This window comes from Pongo abelii, chromosome 11 (assembly GCF_028885655.2).
Source record: "Pongo abelii isolate AG06213 chromosome 11, NHGRI_mPonAbe1-v2.0_pri, whole genome shotgun sequence".
Taxonomy (NCBI): Eukaryota; Metazoa; Chordata; class Mammalia; order Primates; family Hominidae; genus Pongo; species Pongo abelii.
In genome coordinates this window covers 119,391,527-119,412,200 of record NC_071996.2, presented here as the reverse complement: position 1 = coordinate 119,412,200, position 20,674 = coordinate 119,391,527, and the positions used below count along the sequence as shown (strand labels likewise).

Sequence of the window (20,674 nt, the reverse complement as noted above, 5' to 3'; positions counted from 1 at the left end):
CGTCGATATGCATCAATCCATGCTCTTTTGGTAACTTTTACTCTGTGCGGAGCTGACATCAAAAACATGCCCAAAACTCTGCTTTGAAGGCGTGCGGGGGTGGGGGAGGATCTTTAATTTCCTCGCGCAGTGAAGCCAATAAAAGGTATAAATAGATTCAGCCTAACCTCGTGCTCTGTGGCTCCAGGGCTTTCCCCTCCCCACCCTCCCCCAGCCCGGCTGCCAACCTCCGGTGCCCTGGGATTTTGAGGACTGGCTGGAGTCCCTGCTTCCCCCTTAGAGGGCGGCAGCGGGGCGTCTCGGGGACGCATGCGCCCCAAATTGCGCTCGGGGAATTAAAAGAGGGGAAAAAAAGCCCCAAGAAAACTCACGCCCCAAACAAAACGCAAGTAGAGGAGGGCGCGCGGCCTGCAGCCCTCACCCGTGTCCCCGGCCGCGGCGTGATGCGCGCTGACCAGCCCGCGACGCCCGGGCTGCCGCTGTCCCCGCACCTGGACGCCGGCGCGGTGGCCGCGCCCCAGCCTCGATCGCTCGCCGCGGCGACTCGGCCCCAGGCTCCCGGCGCCGGTGGGGGCCCTCGCTCTCCATGGGGCTGAGGGACTGGCTGAGAACCGTGTGCTGCTGCTGCCGGTGCGAGTGCCTGGAGGAGCGCGCCCTGCCTGAGAAGGAGCCCCTAGTCAGGTGGGTGCGCCGCCCGGGCCGGGATCTGGGCTTACCTGGGCCGCAGCCGGGCGCCGAGAGTGTGGACACTGTGTGCTTGTGTGAGTTGGGGAGGTGGGCTTGCTGGAAGGGCACGCGGAGGCGCCATCTCAGCCCCTTGGTTCCTTATGGGATGTTTGGGTTTGTGCCTTGAGTAAGATTTTTGCCGAAAAGCACAAATCTTCGGAGACACCTGAGACCCAGCTGGATGTCTGTGCAAAGTGCCAAGAATTCGGGCGTCCTGCCTGGGCAGGGAAGTAAGGGAGAGAAGTTGATCAGAAGTTTCCATAGGGGTCTGATAAAATACAACTGTGACTGGGTATTTGTTCGGTATATTACAATGAAACGGGCGACTGTGGATTTCTGTGCCACTCAGCAAAAAAGTTGTCTATTTCTCATTCAATTTTATTACCCAACGAAGACTATTCCAGTGACTGAGTATAAGGAAATATTTTTCACATGAAAAAAATGCATGTTTCATCAAGGGGCAGCCTATTCACTAGGATGTTGATTCATTACAGGTTAAGCTATGAAGTGTGAGGAAATGTAATGCTCATTAGCAATAAGCTAAGAGGCTTTGTGAAGAGACCATAGCAGCCTAGTTTTGCTGTGATTTTAAGCAATGATTTTCTGTCTTGAGTTTGCTGAAATCGAGGCTGCACTAGGTCATAGGGTAGACATGACAGAAACAGAATATTTAAAATGGAATTAGGAAACAGTATTTCAGGTGGAATTCCAGGGTTGAATAAGCAAATACTAAAGCCAGGGTTTCTTTCTTTTGAAGTATGAAACTCACGTAATACAGCTTGCACAACTTTTTCTAAGGAATGATTTACCTTTTCTTACTCTATCAAGTCCAAACACCCCCTTGACTTTGGAGATCTTACATAACCCCTTCCTGCCTGTCCACTCTGATTTTCCAGTGCATTAAACAGTGTACACTCCTTGCTGCCGTGGGAATAATCCACTCATTCGCTCCAACCCTCCCTCAAGTGGTGACCTTTATCCTTGCTCCTCCTTCCCAAAAGCTATTTTCAAGGCCTTCTCAAGCAACCTTCTTTGATTACTTTGCCCTTATCCATCTTCCTCTTCTAGGATGTAGGACTTAGAAATTATCATCTACTGCTCGCTGTTTGGTAAGCACACATGTATATAAACATGTAACTCATGTATATTATATATATAAAGTCATACACACAATATACAGTGTTTTTGATTGCTTTTGTCAATGGCACTCCCACTTAGATTTTTAGATTATTGTATGTAGGGAGAAATGGAATAATCTATCTCTAATCTAATAGGTAGTGGGTAACTACAATCTAGAATTTTATGCTTAGGTTATACGCTGAACTTGTCAGGGCTCTTAGTAACATGAAATACAGACTTGAGCTTAGTTTCAACCTCAGAGGCTTGAGTATTTCCAGTTTTCTGTCCAGGACTGCTGTTTCAGTTAATAGTTCTGGTTGTTTTAAAATCTAGACCCTCTCCTGTCTTGGCTTCTATCCAGTGAATACAAGTCAGTGAATTTTGCATGTGATTTTAAGAAGCCCCAGGGTCAATTGGAGTGGAGTAGCATAGGGCTTGTGAATCAGGTTGCCTGGAATGAGTCTGCTCACCCAACTGGGTAACCTGGCACAAGTTATTAAAATTATTTTTGCCTCAATTTCATCATCTGTAAAATGGGGATGATAATAGTACATACTTCAAGGGTTGCCATGAGAGATAAAAGGAGATAATACATATAAAGTGCTTAGTATAGAGTGTGACACATAGTTAATACTCAATAAATTGTAGTTATTAATTATCATTGTTATTCTGAGCATGTGGGTATGAGTGGACTGGTCTCATGTGGTTTAGTGTCATTCTGGCACCATTTCCAATAATATTTGGGAAGAACAGCTTATTAATGGATACGTGGAACAGTGGCATGTGTGTATATGGGTACCTGCAGGTTCTTCCCTATACAAGGCATCTGAAGATTGGATCTGAAAACTTTTTTTTAGTTGATTTAAAAATTTTTTGAAGTATGCAATTCAGTAGTTTTTAGTATATTCACAAAGTAGAGCAACAGTCACCACTATTTTTTTTTTTTTTTTTGAGACGGAGTCTTGCTGTGTTGCCAGGCTGGAGTGCAGTGGCATGATCTCGGCTCACTGCAAGCTCCGCCTCCCGGGTTCACGCCATTCTCCTGCCTCAGCCTCCCGAGTAGCTGGGACTATAGGTGTCGGCCACCGTGCCGGGCTAATTTTTTGTATTTTTAGTAGAGACGGGGTTTCACCATGTTATCCAGGATGGTCTCGATCTCCTGACCTGGTGATCCGCCTGCCTCGGTCTCCCCAAAGTGCTGGGATTACAGGCGTGAGCCACTGCGTCCGGCCGATCATTGATCATTTGTCTGTAAAATAGTGAGTGACTTTTGATTCAAAATTTCATCGTATTAATTAAAACAAATACTTGGAGTATGTAATCACTGGTTTTCTGTGGTTGCCACCACCACTTCCCATAAAGGTGGTGGCTTTTAAAACAAGAGAAATCTGCTGGGCGCGGTGGCTCACACCTGTAATCCCAGCACTTTGGGAGGCAGAGGCAGGCGGATCACAAGGTCAGGAGATGAAGACCGTCCTGGCTAACACGGTGAAACCCCGTCTCTACTAAAAATACAAAAAATTAGCCGGGTGTGGTGGCGGGCGCCTGTAGTCCCAGCTACTCGGGAGGTTGAGGCAGGAGAATGGCGTGAACCCGGGAGGCGGAGCTTGCAGTGAGCCGAGATCGCACCACTGCACTCCGGCCTGGGCGACAGAGCGAGACTGTGCCTCAAAAAAAAAAAAAAAAAAAAAAAAAAGAGAGAGAGAGAGAGAAATCTATTCTTTCACAGTTCTAGAAGCCAAAAGTCTGAAATCAAGGTTTCGGCAGTGCCACAGTCCTTCCAAAGGGTCTAGGGGAGAATCATTTTTCACTGATTCCAGCTTCTGGTCGCTCGCAGTGTTCCTTGGCTTGTGGCCTCACAGCTTCAGTCTTTGCCTCCCTTCATCTTTGATGTGTCTCTCCTCTGTGTCTCAAATCTCCCTCTCTTTTCTCTTATGAGGACACCAGTGATTGGATTTAGGGTCTGCCCTAAAACCTAGGATGATTTCATCTCAAGATCCTTGACTTAATTTAAGGTCATAATTATAGCGACTGGGGATTAGGACTTGGACATATCTTTTGGAGGGAAACTATTCAGCCCATTACAGAGTACTTTTGGAAAGATGTGTGAGCCCAAAGCATTGGTAATTATTTCACTTTTGTAGCATGGCTTTCTTCCATCAGTGATAAGAGCATGCTTTTGCCATATAAAAATCTACCTGAGGCCAGGTGCAGTGGGTCACACCTGTAATCCCAGCACTTTGGGAGGCCGCGGCAGGCAGATCACCTGAGGTCAGGAGTTCGAGACCAGGCTAGCCAACATGGCGAACCCCGTCTCTATTAAAAATAAAAAAATTAGCCGGGTGTGGTGGCAGGCACCTGTAATCCCAACTGCTTGGGAGCCTGAGGCAGGCGAATCGCTTGAACATGTGATTCTCCTGAGCATGTTTGTGTTCCTGGAGGCACAGCTGCAGTCACCTTTAAGGAGAAAGACACTCAGGTCTTTTGGCACCATGGAGCCTACTGCCATGTAGGATCTAATACAGACATCAGAGGCCTGGGAGATGCTGAATCAGAACACAGGGAAGCTGGCTATGGTGTAAATGTCATGCACCGAGGGATCTTTCACAAGGGTTGCTTTGAACTTTTTCAGGGAAGTACAATTGTTACTCTCTAATTTCTATTAGCTGTTAATAACTGATAATCAAACATCCTTACTTCTGTCTGATTTTTCAACAGCAAAAGAAGACATGGAAAGAAGGAACAACGATAGCTATGATTTTATGTGTGGCTCTCTCTTAAGTCACCCAAGTGGACCATATAATGAGCTTCCAAATCTGTTTTGCTCCTTGTTCATCTCGATGCCCACCTGCAGCTTCCATTCATGATAACATACTTGATGCCCTCTGCAGGCAATGAATGGACAGACGTCACTGTTTTATTTTTCTACAGTGCCTGAATTCCTGGGAGGGAAAAGTAAAATAAAATCTCAGTTTGTTCTAGATGACTGTTTTGTGCCCACACAAAGGATCATTCTAAAAAGGAATTGATCAGGGCCTTCGGGTGTGGGCCAAATTCAAAACAAACTGAATTTTCCTGAATGGCCCACAGATACAAAGCATTTACAACAGTGCCTAGTCTGTCACAAGCACTAAGCCCAATCTATACAGGATTAGCAGCATGAGGGCAGGGAAGATGAACTTCCCCGTCAGAGATGCTTTCCTCTTCAACTCAGTCTCTGCCCCAAGCAACGTGACTCAGACTAAACCATTTCTTCTATATCTGTTAATGAAATCCCCACCATAGCCCTGTGAAGCACAGCTGATTCTTGTTGTCTGTGGTAGTTAGGTTCTGTAAAGTCACTTGAACACTGAATTAGTGAATACTGAACCATTGTTCCTAGGGGAAATACAGGGTTAGGTTCCTGTGAGCCGATGGCAGGATTAGATCCCTGTTAACCGATCAATACATAACTTTGGTTTATGTGTTTCTGCCTAAAGACACCTTATTTAATATATATTGTTGATCTATCAACATTGAACTCACGGCCAACACCCTATATCTCAGGTTGGAGTGAAGCTTATCCAACATGTATGTTAGCACTTCAGCACTACACTTTGGGAGATATTCTAAACAGTGAAATTGCCAGCTAAAAGTACAAAAATGCAAAAAAAATGCTGCTAAGTGGGGGTTGGGTGCGGTGGCTCACACCTGTAATCCCAGCACTTCAGGAGACCAAGACAGGTGGGTCACTTGAGGTCAGCAGTATGAGACCAGCCTGGCCAACGTGGTGAAACCCCATCTCTACTAAAAATACAAAAATTAGCTGGGCGTGGTGGCACATGCCTGTAATCCCAGCTACTCTGGAGGCTGAGGCAGGAGAATCACTCGAACCTGGGAGGCGGAGGTTGCAGTGAGCCAAGATTGAGACACTGCTCTCCAGCCTGGGTGACAGAGCGAGACTCCATCTCAAAATAAATAAATAAATAAATAAATAAATAAATAAATAAATAAATCAAATGTTGCTAAGTGATCACAAAAAGGACGCTTGTTTCCAGTCTGAGAGCTGAACCAAGAAGCCTGAGTGTTGCCTTTTGACCTCGGCTGGGGCTGTGCGTCTCAGGCAACTCTAAATTTTTTGCCACTCTAGGCATGTTCACGAATGGCCTCGGAAACATCACTAGTATTGATTTTGGGGTTACAGGTAAATTTTGACGAGTGGGCGAATTTGCAAATGCAGAATCTGCAAATAATGAGGATTGGCTGTAATTATGTCCACCATCCCCACTTGGCCATTGAGGAAGCTAAGACACAGAGAACGTCAGTAACTTGCTTAGAGGCACACGTGGTCGAACTGGGATTCATATGCTAGTAGATTTCAATGCCATAGAAAGAGCAGAGCCCTTCTGGTGTGCAGAGAGGTAGGGAACTAGCTGCTTATGTGGTGTGTGTTAGAAGTTGTGTTAGGGGTTTGAATCTTTCCCTGAATTGTTATAGCCCGGGATCCAGACACACTGGGCCTTTTCCTGCATCGAGGCTAGGGAAACCAGGTGCCAGTGGGAAAGAAGGGTGGGGGTAAGGGAGGGCTCACAACATGTAAAAGGGAATCACCACCAACTCTAGAAGTATAATAATCTTTTACATTTGTAGAGTTTTTCATTTTACAGTGTGGACTCACATGACCTTGGAGCTGACCAAATCGTCTTCTCCCCGTTGGAAGAGCTTTTAGAAAGTGTTGACGAGTACGTTTATGTCAGTGAGATTTCTCAGACCGGGGCCCAGATGGCCTGACTTTTTTCCCACCATATACTATTGGGTTTTCCGGAGCCAAGTCTCTAAGCAGATTGGGAAGACTGGCACACCTCATCTGTGGCTTCCTGCAGAAACCTGCAGTTTGCAAAGCCGGTAGCTCCGGGGCCAGACAATGATTCACAGGAAGTGCCAGCAGGGGCACAAAGGGTTTTTACTGAAGGAAAGTGCCCTGGCTGGAAGATTCCCATTGCAAGGCTGGCACTTTTGCCTTTTTGAAAGACAGAGGAGTGATAGGGGAGGGCCAGAGGTGCATGAGTGGTGTCCCAGGGACTGGGCTTTAGGCCCAACGAGTAGGAGGGAAGCTCTTTATAAGAAGTCAGCTGTCCAAAATTCAAAAGGATGACTTTTAAAGGTTTTCTTCCCCGGAAAGCCACAGCATCCCTCTTCTCTTTTTGTGACTTGCATTAGTCAGTCTTAGTGCCATTGGAAGTTCCCCGAGAAGATGAAGTTTCTTTCTCCTACACATCATGTGAGAGTTTCCTGGAACTTTTTATTCTCTAGAATCTTGAAGTGATCTTATCACTACACCACCTATGTTTAAAAAGTAAACTCTGCTTAAATGCTGGGTAAAATAGTTTATTCTGTTAGCAACTGAAGTCATTTTAGTCTGGTTAATAAATCTTTGTTTTGTGACAGTTATATACCATGCACTCTATTCTTTTGTGCCCTTTTAGGAAATAATTTTGGTGACATAGTGTGCAACTAAAGAACCCCTGAACTGTTTGACACTGTCCTGAATTGGCTCTTACTTAGGTTTTTTTTTTGTTTGTTTACAAAAATCTTTTAAAAACTTGTGTTCCAATGTGTGATATTACAAACAAAAAACCATACACAAATATGTTCAGTAGAAAGAATAACCATAGGCTGGGCACTGTTGGCTCACGCCTGTAATCCCAGCACTTTGGGAGGTCGAGGCAGGTGCATCACTTCAGGTCAGGAGTTCGAGACCAGCCTGGCCAACATGGTGAAACCCTGTGTCTACTCAAAATACAAAAAAATTAGCTTGGTGTGGTGGCGGCACTTATAATCCCAGCTACTCTGGAGGCTGAGGAAGAAGAATCACTTGAAGCTGGGAGGCAGAGGCTGCAGTGAGCCAAGACTGTGCCACTGCACTCCTGCCTGGGTGACAGAGCTAGACCCTGTCTCAAAAAAAAAAAAAAAAAAGAATAACTAGAAAGTGAATACTCTTGGAACCACCTCCCATGGCAAGAGATAGCTATTGCCAGCCCCTTCTCTCCTCCTTGATCATATCTAGACTTCTAGCTTTTAGCTTTCCCACCTATGTGTGCACCTTAAAGATGTACTTTTGTTTTGCCTGCCTTTAAACTTTGCATAAACGGGATCAAACTGTGTGTTCTCATAGAACTCACTTTGTTGGTGGAGCTTTGTGAGATTCCTCATGTTGTTGTGTGTAGCCTTGTTCATGGTTCTTATTGCTTTAGACTGTATTCCATTTTGTTCCCCTATTCTACTCTTGGTGGACTTTTGGGTGGTTTCCAGTTTTGGGCTATTAAGTATGGTTTAAAGTCAGCATATAAGGTGAAATTAATTCTTCATCCCTCAGTCATACTGGCTTCCCCCTGGCTCCTCAAATATACCACCCACACCCCTGCCTCAGGGCCTTTGCGCTTTCTGCCTGCCCTGCCTTGAAGACTCTTTCTCTAATTTTCTGTGTGGATAACTGCTTCACTTTATTTAGATCTCTGCTCAAAGTCATTTTATCAGAACATTCTTCCCTGACCATTCTCTTAAAACAGTGCCCCACCCCTCACTGTGTCCCTTACTCACTATGTATTTCTTTACAGTTCTGAATGTCACATGGCGTAAACATATGTGCTTATCATCTGCTTCCTCCCACAAGACTGTAAGGCCAATTTTCATAAATTTAAACAGCTAAAAAAAATGTTAGGAGCTTGTCTGTGAGCTTGAAGACACAGAGTCATAGTCATCTCTACAGTTTAGAGCCCTGTGAACTTGGGAAACAAGAGTGCATTGGTTCAGCAAATATTTATTGAGCATTTACTATGTGCCAGGCACGGGTTTTTTTTTTGTTTTTTGTTTTTTGTTTTTTTGAGGCAGAGTCTAACTCTGTCGTTTAGGCTGGAGTGCATTGGCATTATCTCTGCTCACTGCAACCTCCGCCTCCCGGGTTCAAGTGATTCTCATGTCAGGCACTGTTTTAAGTACTTGAGATACATCACTGAGCAAAGTAGATACAGATCCCTGTCCTCATGGCTTTTGTTCTAGTGGTAGTGGTGGTAGTGTTGGGGAGCCCAATAAACAGTAAACATAATAAGTAAACTAGGACATAAATAAGTGTGTAGGAAACAAAAGTAGAACAAGGGAGGGAGCATGTTTGCAATTTTAAATAGGTTGGTCAGGGCAGGCCTTGTTGAGGAGGTGGTGTTTAAACAAAGACTTGAAGGAGAGGGAGGAGAGAGGATGTGGCTGTCAGGAGAAAAACATTCTAGGCAGATGGAGATCAGCCAGTGCAAGGGCCCTGAGGTCAGAGTGTGACTTGACTAATGGATTCAGGGAACTGAAGACGGAAGGGTTGTTGGACTGTCACTGCAGGCCTGGGGACCACTGCAGGACTTTGGCTTATCCTCTAGGCCAAATGAGTTAGCCACTGGCAGGTTTTGAGCTGAAGGATGACATGATCAGATTTACATATTAAAAGGATCACTTTGGCTGTTGTGTTAAGAATAGAAAGAAATAGCTGGGTAAAAGAGACAACTGTAGAAAATTCTTGTGCAAAACATAAGACGCCTTCGCTCAGGGTGTAGTGGTAGAGGTGGATATTTTTTGAATGTGGAGCCAATAGGATTTTCTGATGGATAGGATATAGGGGATGAGGGAGTGGGGGATGCCGTCAAGGGTCTTGGCCTGAGCAATGGGAAGGGTGGTGTTGCCATCATCTGAGTGGGGAGCCTGTGGATGGGTTTAGCGGGAAGATCGGGTGCTTGGTCGGGACCACACTGAGCTTGTGTTGTCTGTGAGACATCCCAGCGAAGACGGGAAATTTGAAATTTGGGAGAGAGTACTGAGCTGGGGATTCCAATTCAGGAATCTTCCTCATGTAGATGATGTTTAAAGGCATGGCACTAGATGAAGTGACCAGGTATGAATGAAAGCAGAGGAGACACCACGGACTGGGTCTTCTTCCTGAGCCCTCGTGTTTCCTCAGCTGGATGACATAACAATGCTTGCTTCACAGGGTGCCTGTCAGGACCGTCTTCAAGCCTTGAAAGCAGGTCACAGATGTGTGAAGCAGCATCATACGGCGCTCTGCCTCAGCGTGAGAATAGAAAGCCCAAATGGTAGGAGCACATCAGAGTGGGATGCCAGGAAAGGGGTGCCCAGGGCTTTTCTTCCTTCACACTGAGGCAGGTCACATCTCTGGGGTTGAAGGAGGTCATGAGTGTAGGTGGCGAGTGCTGAAGAAAGCGCTGGAACCAATGGAACAATCGCCCCACCGCACCCCAGCTTGGACAACAGAGCAAGACTCTGTTTCAAAAAATAAAAAATAAATTAAAAAAAAAAAAGAAATAAACTTGGGGATAAGCCATGTTTAAACACTGGATCAACTAGGTAAGAGAAAGCCAGTATTGGAAAGAACAAAGGGAGGAGAGATAGAAAGAGAGAAAAGAGAGAGAGAAGGAAAGAGAGAATGAGAGAGAAGGAAAAAGAGAGGAGGAGAGGGAGAGAAAGAGAGAAGAGAGACAGAAAGAGAAGGACAGGGAGAGAGAGAAACAAAGAAAGGAGAGGAAGAGAGAGGGAGAAGAAAAAAAAAAGAAAGAAAAGAGGAGAGGGAGAAAGGAGGGACTGAAGGAAAGACAAAGAAGGAGAGCGAGGAGGGAAGCAAGGCTAGGATGGAGAGGGAGAAGATCTTTGGTTCACCTGCTCCATCCCAGGGAGGTCTCAATAGAGGGAAGAAGGGAAAGGTCTTGAAGCCAGCGGGGTAGCAGGCCAGCGACTTCCTAGCAGGAAATCAGACCAAAAGTCTGTGAGTGTCAAGGGTGTGGACCTGGCAGCCTGTTTTTCTGGACCGTTGGTTGCTGTTGACTGGAGATTTTCTTTCTTTGCTGTTTTCAGAGTTTCAGTCTTAAGCTAGTGGCCACTGCCACATGGCCTGTGGGGAGAGCAGTAAAGGCACTGGAACTGCTGGTGTTGGAGGCCAGCCTGTGTGCACTGTATTTTGTGGAGCCTTCCAAGGTCTTTTACATGCAGCCCTTGTTAGCAGTGAGGAATCCTGAGGAACTCTTGGTAAATAGCTTCAATGCTGACTAGCATTTTGCAGCCATATCCCCAGGCAGAAGTTAGTACTTACAAACCTTTGTCGCTTTTTTAGATCATGTTGAAAGAAAAGACTCTGGATTGATTGGGTCTTGAGCCCCTGGGTGGGATTAAGGGCGAAATCTTACCCTACCTTTTGAGAGTAAAAGCAGCTTAGTGTGTAATATCAGAGCCACCTCTCAAATGCCTGATGTTAATAAAATATTTATCATCAGCAGATGGTGGCCAGGGGAAAAACGACTCTCACTTTCTTTAGAGCCTTTTAGAACTCATGATATGGGGAAGGGAGAGAAAGGGAACCTTCTGACTTATGGTCTGTTTCCCCCAATCTGTTCTCCCAGGGGTTTTCAGGCCCAGACCCCCGGGCCTTTGCACTAAATTCTGTTGACACAGGTCCCAGAGCCCTTCATGGTCTGGGATACATAGAGGTTCCAAAGTTGCTTCTCCTTAGGCCATTTGCTGTAGGCTTCTCTCTGTTCTAGTTTCTCTGTCCAAAGGCTTAAAAGTTTTAAAACAATGTGGCTTGATACCTTGACCTGGTGGCTGTGCAGGACTGAAAGGGGCAGGCCCAGAGAACGGGACCCAGGATCTGGTGAGCCAGGCCAACTCTCACAGATGCTTCTGATGCTGCTGAATGAGCTCACAGCCCCTGCGCATTTTCACCAGTATTTTGAAAAAAGTTCTTTATTTATTTAACAGTGGCACCCCACCTTTCCTATGCCCCAAAGAAACCTTGCAATTACTGAATAAGAACGAAGCAGGAGCCAGGTCTGGGTCTGGAGAGGGAGTGGGGCAGAGTGGAGGAGGCTGCTTCATAGCCACAAGCAGGTCAGATCCTGCTGGGGAGGGCCCAGGAGCTCTCAGAGAATACCACTGCTGGGAGGCATAGCCGGTCCAGGGGCACAGCGGTTGGTTCTCTTTCCTGATTTACATCATCCCCTGAATATCAGTGGCTAGGCAGAGTTGGAGGCTTGTTAGGGGAACACTGCTTCTAATTAGGGCAGGGCTAGATATGGTGAGAACCCAGGAGGCACTCACCTTCTAGAGACATGGGCACTTCTAAACAGGCTGGGGTTGACCTTCCTATAGAGCTTTACTTGGGCTTGTAGATTAAGGATGAGAGGCTAGTGTTTTATGCTGGCTGAAGTCATGCATGTATGTGTGTGGATGGATGTGATAAGCGAGAAAAAGAGAGGAAAGACAGAGATGCAGAGACAGCTAGAGAGAGGAGAGGAGAAATAAAGAGGAAAAGAAGTGATAGTGAGAGAGAGCAAGAGACAGGAAAGAGAGACAGAGACAGCTAGAGAGAGGAGGGATAGAGAGACAGAGAGAGAGGTTGTGAGAAGGTTGGGAATTGGCCAGGGAGGCAGCTGAGATCGTCATTTTAAAATAGGAAAATAAATTGTGGCTTAGTAAAGTAAAAGGTGGCTAGATTATTCATGGTCTAATGTCATTTTTACTGATTTTTCAGGTACATACTGGCTCCTTTCTAAAGCTGCTGCTTTAGGGAAATTTTTAAAAGGCGGTAACCATGAATTATGTCTGGGATTTCCTTCAGCAGATTGGGATCACAGCACAGTTGTTGCATTCAACAAGTACTTTTAAGGCAACTGCTCTGTCCTAGGACCCTGCTAGGTGATGTGGGGAAGAAATGTAGAAATGTAGAAGAAATACTGGGTACAACCCCTGCCCTAGAGGAACTGACCCACCTGTTGAGGAGACAAGACATAGAAATGAAACACATCTGGGGGAAGATGGAAGACCGATGTCAGGAAAAGTACCAGGGTTTCATTGCTCCAGAGATGCAGTTATTGTGATGTTAGAAGCCATGGTTGCAGCTCTTGGTGGAAGCTCTGTGCCAGGTCTGGGTGACTCAAGGAGAGTGCATCCTGGGGAGAAGCCACAGGGGAACCTGCTGGTTTGTACAGGGAGCATCCACACAGGTAGTCATTATCTGAGCTGCTTCACTGTGAGTGCATCCGTGTCACAGCATTTGGATGTCTGAAATCCCCACCCAGGAATTCATGTTGCGGGGACTGTCAGCTGGCTGCCTGGCCCAGAAGAAGTCAAGCACTGCAGTATTCTTGTCCCTATCTGCAAAGTGGGCCAATGCCACCCATCCTTCTTACCTTAGATGCTTGTGTAATGTGAGGGGTGGAATGCAGGAGCCCTTGGCTCAAGCCCTGAATATATTATGCAGTGGTTGCATATCATTGGCTGCAGAAAGAAATTGGAGTCAGCATCTTTCATGTTATTGACACTCTCTGGTGTCCTCCTGTTCTTTGTCCTGCCTGATCTCTCTTTCTTGACTCAGCTATTCTCTTCCCTCTCCAAATCCCCTAAGACCGTTCTTCTGATTCTCTGACCTGCTTCTGTGATGCCATGAAATGCTGTGTATTGCCCCCACATCTAGATCTCTGCCCTGTCCTCGCTTCTAAACCCAGATCCCTGACATCTCCCTGAACATCCTGCAGGCTCATAATGTCAGCCTTGGCTTCTGCCCCATGTGTTACAGTTAAAGGCATCACCTTTGCTGGTACCTCTGTGCCTCCCACTATGGGCTGCTGTCACCCCCTCTCCGATGCTGCTGGAATCGGTCCTCATTTCCACTCTCACTGCTATTTCCCTCGCTGTCAGCCTCGCTTACTTTTACCTCAGTCATAATTTCAGAATGTTCAAAATTATGTATTTGTTTAGCAGTAGAACCCCATTTTTCCTGTACCTCAAACAATCTTCCTTCTAGCTCTAACAAAGACTATTTGAATGGAGAAGCTGCTCTGGTTGTGGTTGGTTCGTGGGCTTCTTTCTATCTCTTCCAGAGAAGCCCTGCCCATCTCTTTCTTTACTCCTGCCCCACTGTGGTCCCAAGGCCCCCTGACACCAGGACCTCAAAGAGCATGGCTTGAAAATTACACCTACCCCCATGTGACAGTTGATTGTGACACCCTCCTAAGCCATCTTCTTGTTCTTCCTTCACCCAGAGTTATTTCTCTAAAATCCAGACCTGACATGGCTCAAAATCCTGTTGATAATGTTGCTGTTCACAGAATGAAGCTTGGATGCCAGCACTACTTTTAGTCTGACCCCACGTTACCTTTTCTTCTTCATGTCCCTCCATTTTCCTTGCTCCGCGCACCACGTGCTGCAGTCATGCAGGAATACTTTGATTCCCCAACCTCATGGGCTCCTGAAGCCTCCATATACTGTTTTGGCTTAAGCTGATCCTTCTACAAGGAATAACTCTGCCCTTGTTTCTCTTCCTGGTGGAAGCCTGTTCAGTCCTCAGGTCTGGTTAGTTCTTGAACTTCCTTCTCATCATACATAACGTATCACTTCTTCCTGTTTGTTCCTACAACAATCTGTGTATACTTTTTTTAAAAAAATGTACTGATCTCATTGCATTATAGTTATGTTAAGGGCAGAGACAATGTCCTATTTATCTTCACGTCCCCATGGCACCCAGCCCGGTACTCAGTATACAGCAGGCATTTATTCCACATTTGTTGAATAAACAAACAATGGAATGAATGCAATGAATGAATTTGACATGCTCATAAAAGATCACATGGGCAGGGCCCAAAGGCATCATTTTCCTCCACTTTCACTGGTTCATCACTCTTAGGAAGAGTCAGGCTGTGGGGCTGCCTGTGTTCTAGCTTTTGTGGTATTAATCAGTAAAAACAGCACGGTTCTGAGCATAGTGTGCTTGAGCTGCGTCTGACTTCCTATCGTCTGCACCTTTCCCCGTAGGGCCAGGTACTTTGTTCAGTCCCAGACCCTAAACTTCTGACCTGCAGCCACAAGGATTTCAGGAGCACTGTTCAACATTCAGTCTCTAAACCCCATGCTGATTCAGGTAGCTGGTCTCCTGCTAGCCTTGATTCCAAGATTCTGTCCCCACCTTTTGCCCTAGTTTTTGTAAGTGGGCCCTGGTTGTTGTCCCAATAATAATAATAATAATAATAATTATTATTATTATTATTATTATTATTATTTTGTGTGTGTGTGATGGAGTTTTGCTCTTGTTGCCCAGACTGGAGTGCAATGGCGTGATCTCACCTCACTGCAACCTCTGCCTCCCCGGTTCAAGCGATTTTCCTGCCTCAGCCTCCCGAGTAGCTGGGATTACAGGCATGTGTCACCACACCTGGCTAATTTTTGTATTTTTAGTAGAGATGGGGTTTTGCCATGTTGGCCATGCTGGTCTTGAACTCCTGACCTCAGGTGATCCATCTGCCTCAGCCTCCCAAAGTGTTGGGATCACAGGCGTGAGCCACTGTGCCCGGCCCTGTCTTCCAAAATTTGAGGCTGTGATTGGCAGTCTGACCTGTACCTCATCACTCTAGGGCTGGAGCCCCTCCCAAGCTGGGTGGGTTCCTGCTGCTGAACCCCAATCTGGGGACTGGCACTTTGCTTCCTGTTGCAAGATTTCCTTAGTGCCAACTTCTGAGCATCCCATATAGACATCTTAACATTTCCTGTTTCCTTCCACCCCAGGCCTTTAAAGATGCTGTTTCCTCTGCCTGCAACTCTGTTCTTGTTTTTCCACTTAAAGCTCCAGCACCTCTTCTTCATGACGCCTACCTGACGCCTGCTTTCATGAGGATTTTCTCTTAGCAGCTTGCATATGTTCTCATGGCCTCCTGAGCTCCCACTTAATGGCACTTATCACAATTTTTATTTTATAGTCATGTGATCATTCATTAATGTGTTTCCCATGCTAGATTCTAGTGAGGTCCAAGGACAGGGATGATGTCTGTTTTGCTCACAATTTTATTGAGCCCTGTGATTAGCATGTAGTCAGTGCTTTATACATATTACTAGATGAAGTGAATAGCTTCTGTATGATCCTACCTGTCCTTCCCACAGAAGTCAACTGGGGGTTACAGAAGTTAACTGGGGCTGTGTGCAGGCATGCCCCAGATGTGATGCTCTGTCACTAATCTTCTCTGTAAGTCCACACCCAGGTACCACCTTTTAAGGCATAAATCATAAAACAAATGTACAGAACGGGACTACTGAAATTCTCACTCAACATTCTGCTTTGTTTATTGAAAGTCTTTGGGTATGCATGTTTATTACTTAATTTTCCTGGCATAAGGAATTTGATAGCTATTATATATCATTGTACTCCAAGTTTACTATGCTTCCTTGAACTCAGAGCCAGTCAAACGTTCATCCCTTCATGTTAATTGTTTTCTTCTTTTAATCACACAAGAATTCTATTCCTGGCTGGGCACGGTGGCTCACATCTATAATCCCAGCACTTTGGGAGGCCGAGGTGGACAGATCACTTGAGGCCAAGAGTTCAAGACGAGCCTGACCAACATGGCAAAACCCCGTCTTGTATTATGAAAAATACAAGAATTAGCTGGGTGTGGTGCCAGGCGCCTGTAATCCCAGCTACTCAGTAGGCTGAGGCAGGAGAATCACTTGAATCTGAGAGGTGGAGGCTGTAGTGAGCTGAGGTCGTGCCACTGCACTCCAGCCTGGGTGATGCTGGGTGATGAAGCGAGACTCTGTCTCAAAAAAAAAAAAAAAAAAATAGATTTGAGTTTCCTTTGTTGTCTTAGCTTCTGGGGTACTTGGTGCTGAATTTCATATTTAACTGTAGTAATTACCTCTGCTCAGGTACATCTGTTCTCTGTTCTTTTTAAAGTGATTTATTTATATTTTTGGTTTGTTTTCACTGCTGTGTTGTGTTATGCTTAATTATTAAAGACAATTCAGACCCTTTTGACAATATATTTATATATTACATAGTATAAGTTTTAATTGATATTGTATGTTGCATGCATATGATATATAACGTTTTATATATATTATAAAACCCCAATCTTTCCTTTTTTTATACAACAGTGATAACAATCCATATTCTTCATTTGGAACAACTCTGGTGAGGGATGATGAGAAGAATTTATGGAGTATGCCCCATGATGTGTCCCACACAGAGGCAGATGACGACAGAACCCTGTACAATTTGATAGTCATTCGTAATCAGCAGGCCAAAGACTCAGAGGTGAGCACCTTTTGATGTCTTGCTGTGTGCAGATGATGCTATATAGTAAAAAATAGTAATTCCTGAGAAGATCCCCTTGAAATAACAAAAAGAATGGAGGATGAAATGTTTGAAATGAAGGGCAGGTATTTTAGCAGCATATATTATCAGTGGTTGCTAATTATAGCTAGTCTTAATTGACCTGCTTGATATAGAGATAAGGCTCATTTCTAATTCCTACCTTAATGGCACAAATTACACGCAAGGCAATGCTGTTGAAGAGTGTGAAGATAGTTTGTCATCTTAAATGGCTTAAACCGTCCATCTCTAATCTTTCCAGTTGTTTGGTAAGCCACAGTTACTTGATTCAGACTGAAGTTTGAAGGGTACTTTGCATTATCACTAATTTTGAATTAGTGAAGCCTGAATTAGTTTTTTTTTTTTCCTGTTTAAAGGTCCTTAAATTGTGCATATTGATCAGACAGCAGTGGATCCACTATATATTTGAGATACTTCTTGTGATAAGGCTTGAACCCTCGCAATAACTCTAAATCCAAAGAGATTGATTTAAGAACACTAGAATATTAAAAAGGAGAGAACTCTGTAAGTTAAGAAAAAACCGCAAAGACGATCATACTTTTTTTCTCCTTTCTTTGGAAAGTCATGTTTGAGTTAGGTTTTCTGACTTCTGTGTTCATCAGCTACCTCTGAGGAGAAACCTGTATTAAATATACACTCCATGCTTCTTTGTATAGAGGAATTGAGCAGGGTAGGGAAACTTATAGTTGGGTTTAGTGTGTATGTTGGTGGCGGGGGGTGGGTGGAGGTGCTATGGAGCTTGTCTTTTCCTTATCGAGGTTTCTTTATTTTTGGTAACTGGTAACTTTTTTTTTCTCCCAAAAAAACGTATTTTAGCAGGAGGTGATAACTTTTAGAAGTGCCATGTGTCCCGGTCCTTTTATTCTGATGTGACTTGCATGCTTTGGAGGGGTTAGAGATGTGGATCACAGGGTGGGGGAAGGGCTGGCAGTTGCCTCTGCTCTTGAGGCCTGGGGAAGGGTGGGCTGGGACTCCTTCAGTGGCTGCTGTGTAGCATCCCACTAGTGACCGAGCACCCACTACCTCTGGCTGCCCATGTCCCCAGCAAAATCCCCTCTGTGATGGGCAATGCTGAAGGCAAGTCATAAATCCTGCTGCCGCCAAGAACTGCACTGCCTGGCTGCCCTTTCTGAGCATATAATTGGGAATGCGTGGCCTTCTTTTCTCTTTAGTGGAAAGAACAAATTCTTACACTCCTGTATTATATTAACCAGTTAAGGTTTCTGCTGGTGAAAACAGAGTCAGTTCTTCTCTTTTCTTCCTTTTCTTCCCTGACTCTGCCCAAAGCAGTAACAGCAATACGGAAATAATGTATAGTGTCTCTCTCTCTCTCTCTCTCTCTCTCTCTCTTTCTGTCTCTCTCTCTCACCAGGGCCCCATGCAAATGTGAAAGGGGCTGGAAAAGGTATTTGGAGCTGAATTTGGCAGCTCTCCCTGGAGGAGCTCCCACCTTTCTTCCCGCTTATCTTTACTTTTCAAAAGACAGAAGAGGAACATGAATGACAAAGCCCTCTCGAAAAGCACAGCTTCTAAAGTGGCCCATTGTGTCTTTTTTGTGCTAGTCCTTGGGCTTGGTGTGATGGGTCCTCCAGAAGCTTCCTCCTCCTCCTCCCCCTCCTTCTTTTCTTCTTCTTCCTCTTCCTCTCCTTCTTCCCCTTCTCCCTCTTCTCCATCTTTTTTTTAAAATTATACTTTAAGTTCTGGGATACATGTGCAGAATGTGCAGGTTACATAGGTATACACGTGCCATGGTGGTTTGCTCACCCATCAACCTGTCATCTACATTAGGTATTTCTCCTAATGCTATCCCTCCCCTAGGCCCCTACCCCCTGACAGGCCCAGGTGTGTGATGTTCCCCTCCCTGTGTCCCTGTGTTCTCTTTTTTCAACTCCCACTTATGAGTGAGAACATGTGGTGTTTGGTTTTCTGTTCCTGTGTTAGTTTGCTGAGAATGATGGTTTTCAGCTTCATCCATGTCCCTGCAAAGGACATGAACTCATCCATTTTTATGGCTGCATAGTATTCCATGGTATATATGTGCCACATTTTCTTTATGCAGTCTATCATTGATGGGCATTTGGGTTGGTTCCAAATCTTTGCTTTTGAGAACAGTGTTGCAATAAACATACATGTGCATGTGTCTTTATAGTAGAATGATTTATAATCCTTTGGGTATATACCCAGTAATGGGATTGCTGGGTCAAATAGTATTTCTGGTTCTAGATCCTTGAGGAATCGTCACACTGTCTTCCACAATGGTTGAACTAATTTACACTCCCACCAACAGTGTAAAATTGTTTCTATTTCTCCACATCTCTCCAGCATCTGTTGTTTTCTGAGTTTTTAGTGATCGCCATTCTAACTGGCATGAGATGGTATCTCATTGTGGTTTTGATTTGCATTTCTCTAATGACCAGTGATGATGAGCTTTTTTTCATATGTTTGTTGGCCGCATAAATGTCTTCTTTTGAGAAGTGTCTGTTCATATCCTTTGCTCACTTTTTGATGGGGTTGTTTTCTTTCTCATAAATTTATTTAAGTTCCTTGTAGATTCTGAATATTAGCCCTTTGTCAGATAGATAGATTGCAAAAATTTTCTCTCATTCTATAGGTTGCCTGTTCACTCTGATGATAATTTCTTTTGCCGTGCAGAAGCTCTTTAGTTTAATCCCATTTGTCAATTTTGGCTTTTGTTGCCATTGTTTTTGGTGTTTTATTCATGAAGTCTTTGCCCATGCCTATGTCCTGAATGGTATTGCCTAAGTTTTCTCCTAGGGTTTTAATGGTTTTAAGTCTTATGTTGAAGTCTTTAATCCATCTTGAATTAATTTTTGTGTAAGGTGTAAGGAAGGGGTCCAGTTTCAGTTTTCTGCATATGGCTAGCCAGTTTTCCCAACACCATTTATTAAATAGCAGATCCTTTCCCCATTGCTTGTTTTTGTCAGGTTTGTCAAAGATCAGATGGTTGTAGATGTGTGGCATTACTTCTGAGGCCTCTGTTCTGTTCTATTGGTCTGCATATCTGCTTTGGTACTAGTACCATGCTGTTTTGGTTACTGTAGCCTTGTAATATAGTTGAAGTCAGGTAGCATAGCATGATGCCTTCAGCTTTGTTCTTTTGGCCTAGGATTGTCTTGGCTATACGGGCTCTTTTTTGGTTCCATATGAAATTTACAGTAGTTTTTTCTAATTCTGTGAAGAAAGTCAGTGGTAGCTTGATGGGGTTAGCATTGAATCTATAAATTACTTTGGGCAGTATGGCCATTTTCATGATATTGATTTTTCCTATCCATGAGCATGGAATGTTTTTGCATTTGTTTGTGTCCTCTCTTATTTCCTTGAGCAGTGGTTTGTAGTTCTTGAAGAGGTCCTTCACATCCCTTGTAAGTTGTATTCCCAGGTATTTAATTCTCTTTGTAGCAATTGTGAATGGGAGTTCATTTATGATTTACTTCTCTGTTTGCCTATTATTGGTGTACAGGAATGCTTGTGATTTTTGCACATTGATTTTGTATCCTGAGACTTTGCTGAAGTTGCTTATCAGCTTAAGGAGATTTTGGGCTGAGACAATGGGGTTTTCTAAATATACCATTATGTCATCTGCAAACAGAGACAATTTGACTTCCTCTCTTCCTATTTGAATAC

General features: G+C 44.6%; 1 protein-coding gene across 3 annotated transcripts in view; it reads left to right on the top strand.

Annotated features, from left to right (window-relative positions):
• The first annotated feature begins 580 nt into the window (after positions 1-580).
• MREG (melanoregulin) overlaps positions 581-20,674 on the top strand; it is a 69,861-nt gene continuing 49,767 nt past the window's right edge. For all 3 annotated transcript variants that reach the window (XR_002914119.3, XM_002812826.6, XM_054549808.2), the window contains exons 1-2: positions 581-681; positions 16,792-16,951. Coding sequence is in view for 2 of the 3 variants with exons in the window: in XM_002812826.6 (XP_002812872.3) it covers positions 587-681; positions 16,792-16,951 (255 nt within the window). In the remaining variant the exon portion in view is untranslated. The remainder of the gene's footprint in view (positions 682-16,791; positions 16,952-20,674) is intronic.